Consider the following 11,285-nt stretch of genomic DNA (forward strand, 5'->3'; position numbering starts at 1 on the left):
CATCTATAGGAACAGCAGAGGCTTCTGGAGTTAAGGGTAAGGTGCCTAAATTTGCATATAACGCTGAATTATTCAGGATAATGAAAATCAAAGACAACTCCAAAAAGCTTCCAAAGAACCCCTCTAATCTGAGTGTTTGGGAAACAAAATGGCAAATGACACTTAATGTAGGTAAATATAAAATCGGCACTGGGGAGATGGAAGGGGGAGCAGGGGACACTGAGCTCAAACATTACATTGGTATTTTATATGATGGCTACAAATACTGAAAAAGGAGCTCTGTGTTCATGATGAATAGTTCTATGAAATCCTCAGCTTAGTGGAATGATACTGAAAAAAGCAAATTTCATGCCAGTGATGATTAGGATGGGCTGAAAATAAAATGGATAGTACAGTGGTACCTCGGTTTAAGAACATTCCGGTTTAAGAACAATTCGGTTTATAAACTCCGCAAAACAGGAAATAGTGTCCCGGTTTGAGAACTTTACCTTGGTCTAAGAATGGAACGCGGGTGGCGCTGTGGGTTAAACCACAGAGCCTAGGACTTGCTGATCAGAAGGTCACACAACAGGGTGAGCACCCGTTGCTCGGTCCCTGCTCCTGCCAACCTAGCAGTTCAAAAGCACGTCAAAGTGCAAGTAGATAAACAGGAAGGTAAACGGCATTTCCGTGCACTGCTCTGGTTCGCCAGAAGCGGTTTAGTCACGCTGGCCACATGACCTGGAAGCTGTACGCCGGCTCCCTCAACCAATAAAGTGAGATGAGCGCCACAACCCCAGAGTCGTCTGCGACTGGACTTAACAGTCAGGGGTCCCTTTACCTTTACCTTAAGAACGGAATGTGAACTGTGGAAGGGCACCGGCAGTGGGAGGCCGCATTAGGGAAAGCATGCCTCAGTTTAAGAACGGTTTTGGTTCCGGAGTCAGCGCCATCGGTAATGGCGGAATTCCTCTGACTAGGAGGAATTTGCTCTGTGGGAACCGGGCCTGGCCGTCATGGCGAAGGCGGAGACCCTTCAAAAATCACAGGCGGGTGAAGCCTGTGAATGTGGGATTCGGCGGGCACCTTTTGCGCCCCGATTTGGGGCTCGGGAGCGAAGCGGGGTGCTGTGAATCGCCTGCTTTTTCCATGGAGCGAAGCCGCACAGCCGTTGCCGGAGCGCGCTGACTTTTTCCTGTGAACAATTGGACTCTAAAAGTATTTACCCGTGAGTAGGATAAATTAGAAGACCTTAAAGGGAAGAAAAAGATTTAAATTTGGCACCGAAGCGGGGAGGTTTAAACAGGAAGTCCGCCTTCCGGTATTGTAAATAGATCAAAGCAAAGAGACTGTAAGCTAAATCTTGGGGAATCGATTGGAAAAGACTAATTTTTCAACGTTAAAAAGAAAGTGAATTCCCCCCCTTCGGAAGCAGGAGAAGAGGGGGGAAGTTTAACTATATGTACCTGCAAGAGAGAGAGGGAAAGAAGCTAAAATTCCACCGCTCAGTACCTGGGAACGGGCTGCCGATAGAACAATAAGACTGCTGTACTTTGAAATGCGTCTTGACTATGAGTAGACCATCCGCTGACAGTTAACTGAGTAAGAGAGATACATTGTTTTTGCTGCCCACTTTTGACCTTAAAAAGGATAAAAGTAACTGTAAATGGAAACTAAATTTCGTGTTTGAGTTGTGGTTTAAAAGGTGTTATTTTGGATTAATGCAAGAGCAGACATTAACTGTTTCCCCCAGAGGAAGTTTTTGAAACTGTTATAAGAGTTGGTTCAGCTTTGGAATTTTCCACTGTCAAGACAAAGCTGTGGGACTGTGGGACTGACCTTGGGTTCTTCTTGTCTTAAAAAAAAAGTGTTATGGCAGATGGGAAAGAAAAAGTAGATCCATTATTCCCAGACAAAACAACAAGGTCTGGGAAGAATTGGCTAAGAAGAGCATCAACATCTGGCCTTTCTGCTTCATCTGCCTCATCTGCCTCATCTGTGGCTGCACCAACACAATCAAAAACAAGAGGAATGTCATCAGAAGAAGCCCTAGCTCTTGCATTGAGTAAGATAAATGAATCTTTGGAACAACTTAATAAGAAAGTAGATACTACAAATGTAAAAGTGGATGCTACAAATGCAAAAGTGGATGCTGCAGTTACCAAAATTGACGCAAATACAGAAAGTATAAATAGTCTGGGACAAAAGGTGAATGCCAATACAGAAACCATTGAGAAACTGATACAGGAATCCAATTCAACACGACAGATTACAGAGGAAGTTAAGGAAAAAGTTACCTCGGTGGAATTTAAGGTAACACAATTAGAAACAGAGAAAGTTCCAGACCTGCAGAGGCAACTTCATAAACATAAGCTGACGCTTTCTATGATTGAGCTGAAGGACAAACAGACAAATTTGAGGATCAGAGCAGTACCTGAACTGGAGAAGGACAGTTTGATAGACTTTCTCATGCAGGAACTTGCAGTATTTTGGGAGCTGGATTTGAAACAAGAGGAATTTAAAATAGTGAGGGCCTTTAGACTGGGAAGAGGGGGGAAGAAAGAGAAGAACAGAATAAGAGACTGCTTGATTACCCTCAGATCCAAAGAAGAGAGAGACAGAATTTTGGGTTGGCATTACCAGAAGACATTGGTAATACAACAGTCAAGAGTGGAAATATTCAAAGATATCCCGAAATATCTTTTGGATCTCAGGTCCAATTATGGAGATTTGGCTGCCCTGCTGAGAAGGAACCAGATCATCTTTAGGTGGGAATTTCCCCAAGGCCTATCCTTCAGCTTTAAAGGAAGGAAAATAAAAATAAGATCAGTAGAAGATAAAGCAAAGTTTTTGAATAGATACAAGGAAGATCTGCAGAAGGAACTTGGAAAAGAGTCAAGAGCATTGGACAGAGGATCACCAGACAGAGGACTAGAGCAAAGAGCACTGGACAGAAGATCACCAAAAAGAGGAATAGTGGATATTGCAACACTACCTTTTGGACTGGACCGACTAGTGACACCGACACTACCAACAGAAGAAGAGCAGGCATTGGGTGCAGTTGGAGGAAAATCAGACTAATCATATCATGGCACTGCAAGTATTAAGCTGGAATGTGAATGGACTGAACTCCCCGGAAAAAAGGCGGAGAGTATTTCATTTATTGAAAAAAGAACAATTGGACTTGATTTGTTTGCAAGAAACACATGTGACAAGGCTACACAGGAAGATATTGAGTAACAAAAGATTGGGCCAAGAATTTATTTCATCAGATAAAGTCAAAAAAAGAGTAGTAGTCCTTTATGTAAAGGAGAGCCTATCACCGAAATTTATATTTAAAGATGACCAAGGAAGATTTGTTGCAATTGAAATTCAATCACAAGGAGAGAAATTTTTGATAGTAGGTATTTATGCACCAAATGAGGGAAAATCGGAATTTTACAAGAAGTTACATGAGACTCTGATGGACTATATGGATTACAATATGATTTTGATGGGGGACATGAATGGACTGGTGTCTACAAATATGGACAAGGCACTGAGACAGGTAGTCACCAAGGATGGTAGACGACCAAAAACTTTTTTTGATATGACTGACAATATGGATTTAGTTGACATCTGGAGAATGAAGAACCCTTTGGGAAGAGAGGGAACTTTCTTCTCTGAGGCCAAAATGACATGGACAAGAATTGACCAAATTTGGGTAACTAGAGGGTTGGCTCCGAAGATTAGAAAAGTGGAAATTTGCCCTAAAACTTACTCCGACCATAGTGCTGTGAAGATGGAAATGAAATTAACACCAACTGGTTCCTTTAGATGGAGGATGAATGACACTTTGTTTAGGAACGAAGAAGTGACTAAGAAGGCCCCAAAAAAACCTTGAGAGATTATTTTGAGATAAATATGAATACCACTACTGAAAAAAGAGTAATCTGGGACGCAAGTAAAGCGGTTATGAGAGGATTTTTGATACAACAGAATGCAATTAAGAAGAGAGTTCAAAATGAGAAAAAAGACAAGATTTTGGAGAAAATAAAGGAAGGAGAGAAGAAATTGAGAGTGAAACCAAAGTCGCAGGAGATCCTGAAAGAGATAAAGTTATATCAAGTACAATATATGAAAATGATGAACCAGGAAATAGAATGGAAAATTAAACAGATGAGACAAAAGACATTTGAATCAGCAAACAAATGTGGGAAACTGCTGGCTTGGCAAATGAAAAAAAGACAAAAACTTAATACCATTACAAATTTGGAAGTGGAAGGAAAGAATATACAGAATCCAGTGGAGATCAGAAAGTGCTTCCAGAGGTATTTTAAACAATTATATACACAGGAGACGCAGAAAGAAATGGACATTGACCGATTTTTGAAAACAAATGGACTACAAAAAATCTCTCAAGAAAACAAACTAAAGTTGAACTACAAAATAACGGAGCAGGAGGTAGAAGGGGCCATCCAGAACATGCAATTGGGCAAATCTCCAGGACCGGATGGTTTGACCTCAATATATTATAGATCCCTGAAAGAATGGTTAGTACAGCCATTAAAAGAAGTTTGTAATGAAATATTGGAAGGGAAAAGGGCACCAGAGTCGTGGAAGGAAGCATACATCACACTTATACCGAGAACAGAGTCCGAAAAGACACAGCTCAAGAATTACCGCCCCATATCTTTGCTTAATGTGGATTATAAAATTTTTGCAGACATTTTGGCTAAAAGATTAAAAAAAGGTACTAGCAGAAGAAATTCATAAAGATCAAGCGGGCTTTCTCCCGGGCAGACATTTGTCTGACAATACGAGGAATATAATCAATATTTTAGAAAAACTACAAGTGAATATTAACACTAAAGCAGTTTTGATATTTGTAGATGCGGAGAAAGCCTTTGACAATATCTCTTGGAGTTTTATGATGAAGAATTTACAGGGGATGGGGGTAGGCCAAGGTTTTGGAAATGGTATAGGTGCAATTTACTCAGAACAAAAGGCTAAATTAATTGTAAATAATGTAGTGACGGAAGAATTTAAGATAGAGAAAGGAACACGACAAGGTTGCCCAATTTCCCCATTGCTTTTTATATCCGTCCTGGAGGTTCTCTTAAACATGATTAGAAGGGACCAAATGGTTAAAGGTATACAAGTCAGAGCTAAACAGTACAAATTGAAAGCATTTGCTGATGATTTGGTACTGACATTACAGGAGCCAGAATCTAGTACCAAAAGAGTACTGGAATTGATTCAAGAATTTGGTCAGGTTGCGGGTTTTAAGCTGAATAGGATGAAAACTAAGGTTTTAGAGAAAAATTTGACAGGGATTGAAAGAGAGAGGTTTCAGAAGGAGACAGGATTAACATCGGTCAAGAAAGTAAAATACCTAGGGGTTAACATGACTGCTAAAAATGTGAATTTATTTAAGGATAACTATGAAAAATGCTGGTCGGAAGTGAAAAAGGATTTAGAAATATGGTCAAATCTGAAGTTATCATTGTTTTCACCGAATTGCTGTGATAAAAATGAATGTATTGCCAAGGATGCTGTTTTTGTTCCAAACATTGCAAATTTTGGATAAAATGGATTGTTTCAAGAAGTGGCAGAGAGATATTTCTAGATTTGTCTGGCAGGGCAAGAAGCCCCCGAATAAAATTTAAGATATTAACCGATGCTAAAGAAAGAGGTGGATTTGCCCTGCCAGACCTTAAACTTTATTATGAATCGGCCGCATTTTGTTGGCTAAGAGAATGGCTGCTTCTTGAAAATTCTGATGTTTTGGACCAAGAAGGTTTTAACAACGTATTTGGGTGGCATGCATATCTGTGGTATGATAAGATCAAAGCACATAAAGCGTTTAAAAACCATATTGTCAGAAAAGCACTGTTTAATGTCTGGATAAGATATAAGGATTTGCTTGAAAACAAAACCCCAAGGTGGCTGTCACCAATGGAAGCGAAGGCCCAGAAAAAGCTCAATATGGAGGCCAATTGGCCGAAATATTGGGAAATTTTGGAACAAGAGGGAGACAGATTAAAATTGCAGAGTTTTGAAAAATTAAAAAACAGAGTGCGAGATTGGCTCCATTATTACCAAATAATGGAGGTGTACAATTTGGATAAAAAAATTGGCTTCCAGGTGGAAAAATCAAAATTGGAAACAGAACTGTTAGACCCCAAAACTAAGAACTTGTCAAGAATGTATAACTTGCTGTTGAAATGGAATACTCAGGATGAAACGGTGAAATCAACTATGATTAAATGGGCACAAGATGTAGGACATAATATTATGATGGCTGACTGGGAACAGTTATGGACCACAGGTATGAAGTTTACGGCATGTAATGCCATAAGAGAAAATATAATGAAAATGATCTATAGGTGGTACATGACACCAGTCAAGCTTGCAAAAATATATCATTTGCCCGATAATAAATGTTGGAAATGTAAAGAGACTGAAGGCACATTTTTTTCACCTTTGGTGGACATGCCCAAGGATTAAGACATTCTGGGAGATGATTTATAATGAAATGAAAAAGGTATTTAAATATACCTTTCTGAAGAAACCAGAGGCCTTTCTCCTGGGCATGGTCGGCCAATTGGTGCTAAAAAAGGATAGAACTTTCTTTATGTATGCCACAACAGCAGCAAGAATACTTATCGCGAAGTATTGGAAGACACAAGATCTACCCACCCGGAAAGAATGGCGGATGAAGGTGATGGACTACATGGAATTGGAGGAAATGACTGGCAAAATCCGAGACCAGGGAGAAGAGTTGGTGGAAGAAGATTGGAAGAAATTTAAAGTTTATTTACAGAAACACTGTAAAATTAAGGAATGTTAGAAGGATGTTGGAATGAAATAATGTGGTTTTAGCAGAAATGCTATAAAGGATTAAGGAAAAATAGATTGTTAAATGGTGAAGGAGGGAAAGTAAAATTACATTCTATTAAGATAGAATAGAGGACAAAAACTGGAAAAGATGGAAAGGATTTGCTGAAATAGTTAATTGAACTAGAATACAAAAAAGGGAGGTGTGAGGAGGTCAAGGAAAGAAGCAAATGAAAGATAAGTTATGGGAAGATGTATTTTTTTTTCTTTTCTCTTTTTTCTTTTTCTTTTTTTTGTTTTTGTTTTAATATTATCGTGTTGTGATGATTTGTATTTCTTAAATATGCTGTCTTTTTAAACTTTTTCTTTTTGTAACTTTTTAAAATGTAATAAACATCATTTGAAAAAAAAAATAAGAACGGACTTCCAGAACGGAGTAAGTTTGTAAACCGAGGTACCACTGTATTGTAATATCTTTACATAATACAATGGTATGGCTGCATTTGAACACCATACATTTTCTTTTTTTATATAATTTTTAATAACCGACCAATCAAATCAAATTAAATCACATCACATAAATTCCGAATTACAAAGCCGAATTTTAAATTTTTGTTGAGGGGACCCATATTTCAAGTTTCGAAGGGGGATTCCGATCATCATCTTGCTACTGCGTTAATATCCAAATCAGTCCAAATAAAGTTCATAAAGTTCAAAATTCTGTCCAGTCTTATCTTGCTGTTTCTACGTCTCATCTTGTTCGTATATTTTTTTCTTTTTTCTTTATGATCTCTTCTGATAATCTCCTTAAGCAGATATACACCAATTATAATCCTGTGTGAATTTTTCCGTTCCTCCAATCCTCATATCAAGATGGTTTCCATATATCATCACTTTCATAAATAATATCGCTCTTTCCATCATTAATCTTGCAAAACTGTCGCTCTTAAGTCCCTCTGAGGAGTCACATCCACAATATAAAAGCAGCTCTATTTCTCCTCCCAGACTTAAGTCCTCCGACAGAACTTGCCAACATGGCAACGGTATTTTTAACTGCGTCATTCCAAAGCTCTTATACTTTGCACGATCTTCTTAAAACATACTGTGGTTAGAAAATTTATCTCCACACATTAATCCACAGCTTAAGTCATTAAAACGACATTTCTGACTTGTGGGGGGGGGGAGGGATTCTTGGTTAATCACATAGAGGAGAAAAAAGGAAAGTTTTTCCCCCCTCCCCCCTCCGCTCCCAGAGCGGAGTCTGTAACTTGAAGCGTCTGTAACCTGAAGCGTATGTAACCCAAGGTACCACTGTATGCCTATTGCATTACCTATTGTGTCAATAACCAGCTGCATTATTATTAGTCTTATTCATACCCGACTAACATTAGTAACAGAGAATAATAACTTCTGTATATTTACCTGAGCTGTTTCTAAGGATGAAAGTGATTATTTTACTTAGTAAATAAATATGCTACATATGGTAACTAGGGATGCATATGGTACCATCACTATCCGGAAATATATTAGTTGTCAGTATAGGAATGAACCTATAACAGAAAGACACATCAATTATAGTTTCAGTTTGGATCTTGACAGGGCATTTTTCCCCTTTAGGTTCAATATTTGCATTGCATTAACAAGAAAACCACAACTACTGAAACACAAATGCAAGGAAGAGACAAGCCAGCCTTGTATACGTTAAGTCTATTTGGATTGATTATATTCACCATTTTCCTAAATTAATTAGCCTTTTTCCCCATGCATTGGCCTCATCATGATCTCAAGCAAGAAAGGAATAATATGTAGAGACAAATACTAGCAGAAAATAGCTGTTTCTGCAAAAAGTAATCTCTCCCTTTCTTTCCCTCACTCTCTCTCTTCCCATAGCTTCATAATTTACTCCCAGTCCATAAGGTCCTTCGCAGCAATGATTGGGATGATGGATGGTTCTACTTCAGCTGCAGCAAAGGAAGATACAGCAATGCATCACTCCGCTGGAAAAACAATAGAACAAACAAACCATAGGGACAGTATGGCAGGCAGAGGGCCAAGGGAATTCGCTTGGGTGGAAAACTAGACAGCTGTACCCTGGAGTTATGTAAAACAACAGCATGTAGATATTTCTCCTGTTGTGGTCATACTTGATAGCACTTGATTTGAAGCCTGATAGCAATTGAGATCCCAACCTTGCTAAAACTATTTTTATTAGACTTTTTGCACATTTCAAAGTATTGTGTCCTAAACACACTAAGAAGTAAGCCTCACTGAATACAGTATAACACTTCTGAATAAATTTGCATAGGATTGTACAGTATTGTTAGGTGACAATTCTTTACACTGGGGTAACCAACATCTTTGGGTCTAAGGGCATATTTGAGAAAATGCCATGGCTGTCACCTCCTTTGGATGTATCTTCTCCCATCCCCACCCCAGGTCAGTTTTCCCTCACAGACACACTCCAGACTGATAGAAGACACAATCACATACACACATTTCAATGGGGTCTGGGTTAGTTGGAGCCAGTAGAATGAAAAAATATCCTCTTGAATCTGCATTTTACACAAGATTCCTGGGGGGGAGGTGTGTGTGTGTTAAATATATATGGGTACCCTGCCAGTGTGTGGTCATAGATCCAGTGTTTTTGTCCTTGAGAGAACCTATTGTAAAAATATGGGGATCCATAAGGATTACTTTCAAGAGGATCCATTTACTAGATCCAAGGGGTGTGTGTGTGTGTGTGTACACACATATGGCTTTCCGGCACACCATTCTCTCTCCTGACTCCTGTGGCACACTACTTTCTTCCCCCTACCTCCCCATTACTCTATTTTCCTCCCTCATTTTCTCCTAGATTGCTTCCCTTTCCCTCCTACCCTTTTAGTTGCTCAGGACAGGAAAAAAAACAAGTACTTCATGCAGTAGGAACTTGCTTTCACAGGAGGCAGTCGTGGACATCAACTTGGATAGCTTTAAAAGAGAATTAGGCCATCAGTGGCTACTAGACTTGATGGCTATGCTTTGCCTCCTTGGTTGAAGGCAGTATGCTGGAAGCTGCAGGAGGGGAGAATGCTCTTGCGCTCATGTCCTGTTTGCAGGTTTCCCATGAGCGTCTGGTTGGCCACTGTCAGAACAAGATCCTGGAGTAGATGGGGCATTTGCCTGATCCAGCAGGCTCTTATGTTCAAGTAAATGAAGTTCTTCTGTGCCCAACATTCCCTGATATTTCTGTAACAGGCAGTAGCAAATCTGGGACAAGGCAAAAATAAATGTGGCATCAGCAACATCATTAACAGGTACACCCTGTTCCATTTACAGCATAGTCATAATTATTCAGTCAAGCGATCTGCATCCACTGAATATTTAGGTGTCCTGGTTAATTACAAATAGTACTTTAAAGATATGAATAAATATTCAGTACTTGAGTAAAATACTTGGCAATAAGTTTACTTTCTTCATATAATTTGTGCTCCTTTTAATTTTTTTGCTCTGCAGGTTTTTATTAAATTTGGTTGAAGATTATTTACTGTACATACATAAGGTACTATTTCATCCAGTTGAATTTAAAATGGGCTCTTTTAAAAAAAAATTGAACAGTTGGAAAGGTGTAAAAGAGCCTTTCAATACTGTATTTCTCATGCACTGCCCATGTTTATTAAACAAAATACAATTCTAGGGCTTTATTCTCCTAGTTCTGAATCCATAAAGTTATTAAGATCCTAGGTTTACAAGACAGTGGTGAAGTATGAGGCAGTTTTAATTTTCTTCCCAATGAGCACATTAACGGAAAGAGGTTGGGTTCTCCCGCTAGGCAGAATTAGTTTGTGCCAGTATGGGGGACCAGACCATTGCCATGCTAATGCTCAATAGCAGTAGGGGTGACATTAATCTCTGTGTTGTTATTTATGTCCTTGACTTGGCAACATCCACGACTCAGGGTTGTCAGGTATCGTGTTCCATTACTCAGTAATAAAGATTTGGATTATCAGGACCCCGGGGTTCCTTTTGGCACTGCATATCTTTTTCAGTATATGTGTCTTGCCACTAATTAAAAATATGTTTGGCAGCAGTGCTAGTGGGATGTTTCTCATGTGCCAAGTGTCTGCACACCCAGCCTTTAATGGGGTGTAAGAAAAGTAAGGGTGCAGGCTGGGTTGCATACCTTAGAAGAAATTATTAGCAGAGAATTTAAGGAAAGTTGGCATCTTGCCAAAATGCAGAGCTGGGTAGATTAATATATGCGATCTTGTGTTTCCATTCTGGTCCCTCATGGCCATTTTACATATGATGATAGTTAGGTGCTGATTGTAGAAATAGCTCCTAAATATGCAAAGTTTGAATGTAACAAACATATACCACTGAGGTACACTCATCAGCTGATATTGTCCATTCCTTCCTGTTATGTCAAACACATAGACATCTTTCAGTTATAGTCCGCTTCAGGAAATAAAGAGGTTTTTTTATTGGATTATATTCTTGAGTTGATC

The 11,285-nt window shown here is 39.0% G+C and overlaps 1 protein-coding gene across 1 annotated transcript in view; it reads left to right on the plus strand.

The window, feature by feature from the left end:
* LOC308476416 (uncharacterized protein) overlaps nucleotides 1-9,110 on the plus strand; it is a 177,035-nt gene extending 167,925 nt beyond the window's left edge. Inside the window, exon 8 of the mRNA XM_081003993.1 lies at nucleotides 8,689-9,110. Within this exon, the coding sequence (XP_080860119.1) occupies nucleotides 8,689-8,826 (138 nt within the window). The 3' untranslated portion in view covers nucleotides 8,827-9,110. The remainder of the gene's footprint in view (nucleotides 1-8,688) is intronic.
* Nucleotides 9,111-11,285: the final 2,175 nt, after the last annotated feature.

The sequence above is a fragment of the Podarcis pityusensis genome (genome assembly GCF_964106645.2).
Source record: "Podarcis pityusensis genome assembly, chromosome: 4".
In the NCBI taxonomy this organism is placed as follows: domain Eukaryota; kingdom Metazoa; phylum Chordata; class Lepidosauria; order Squamata; family Lacertidae; genus Podarcis; species Podarcis pityusensis.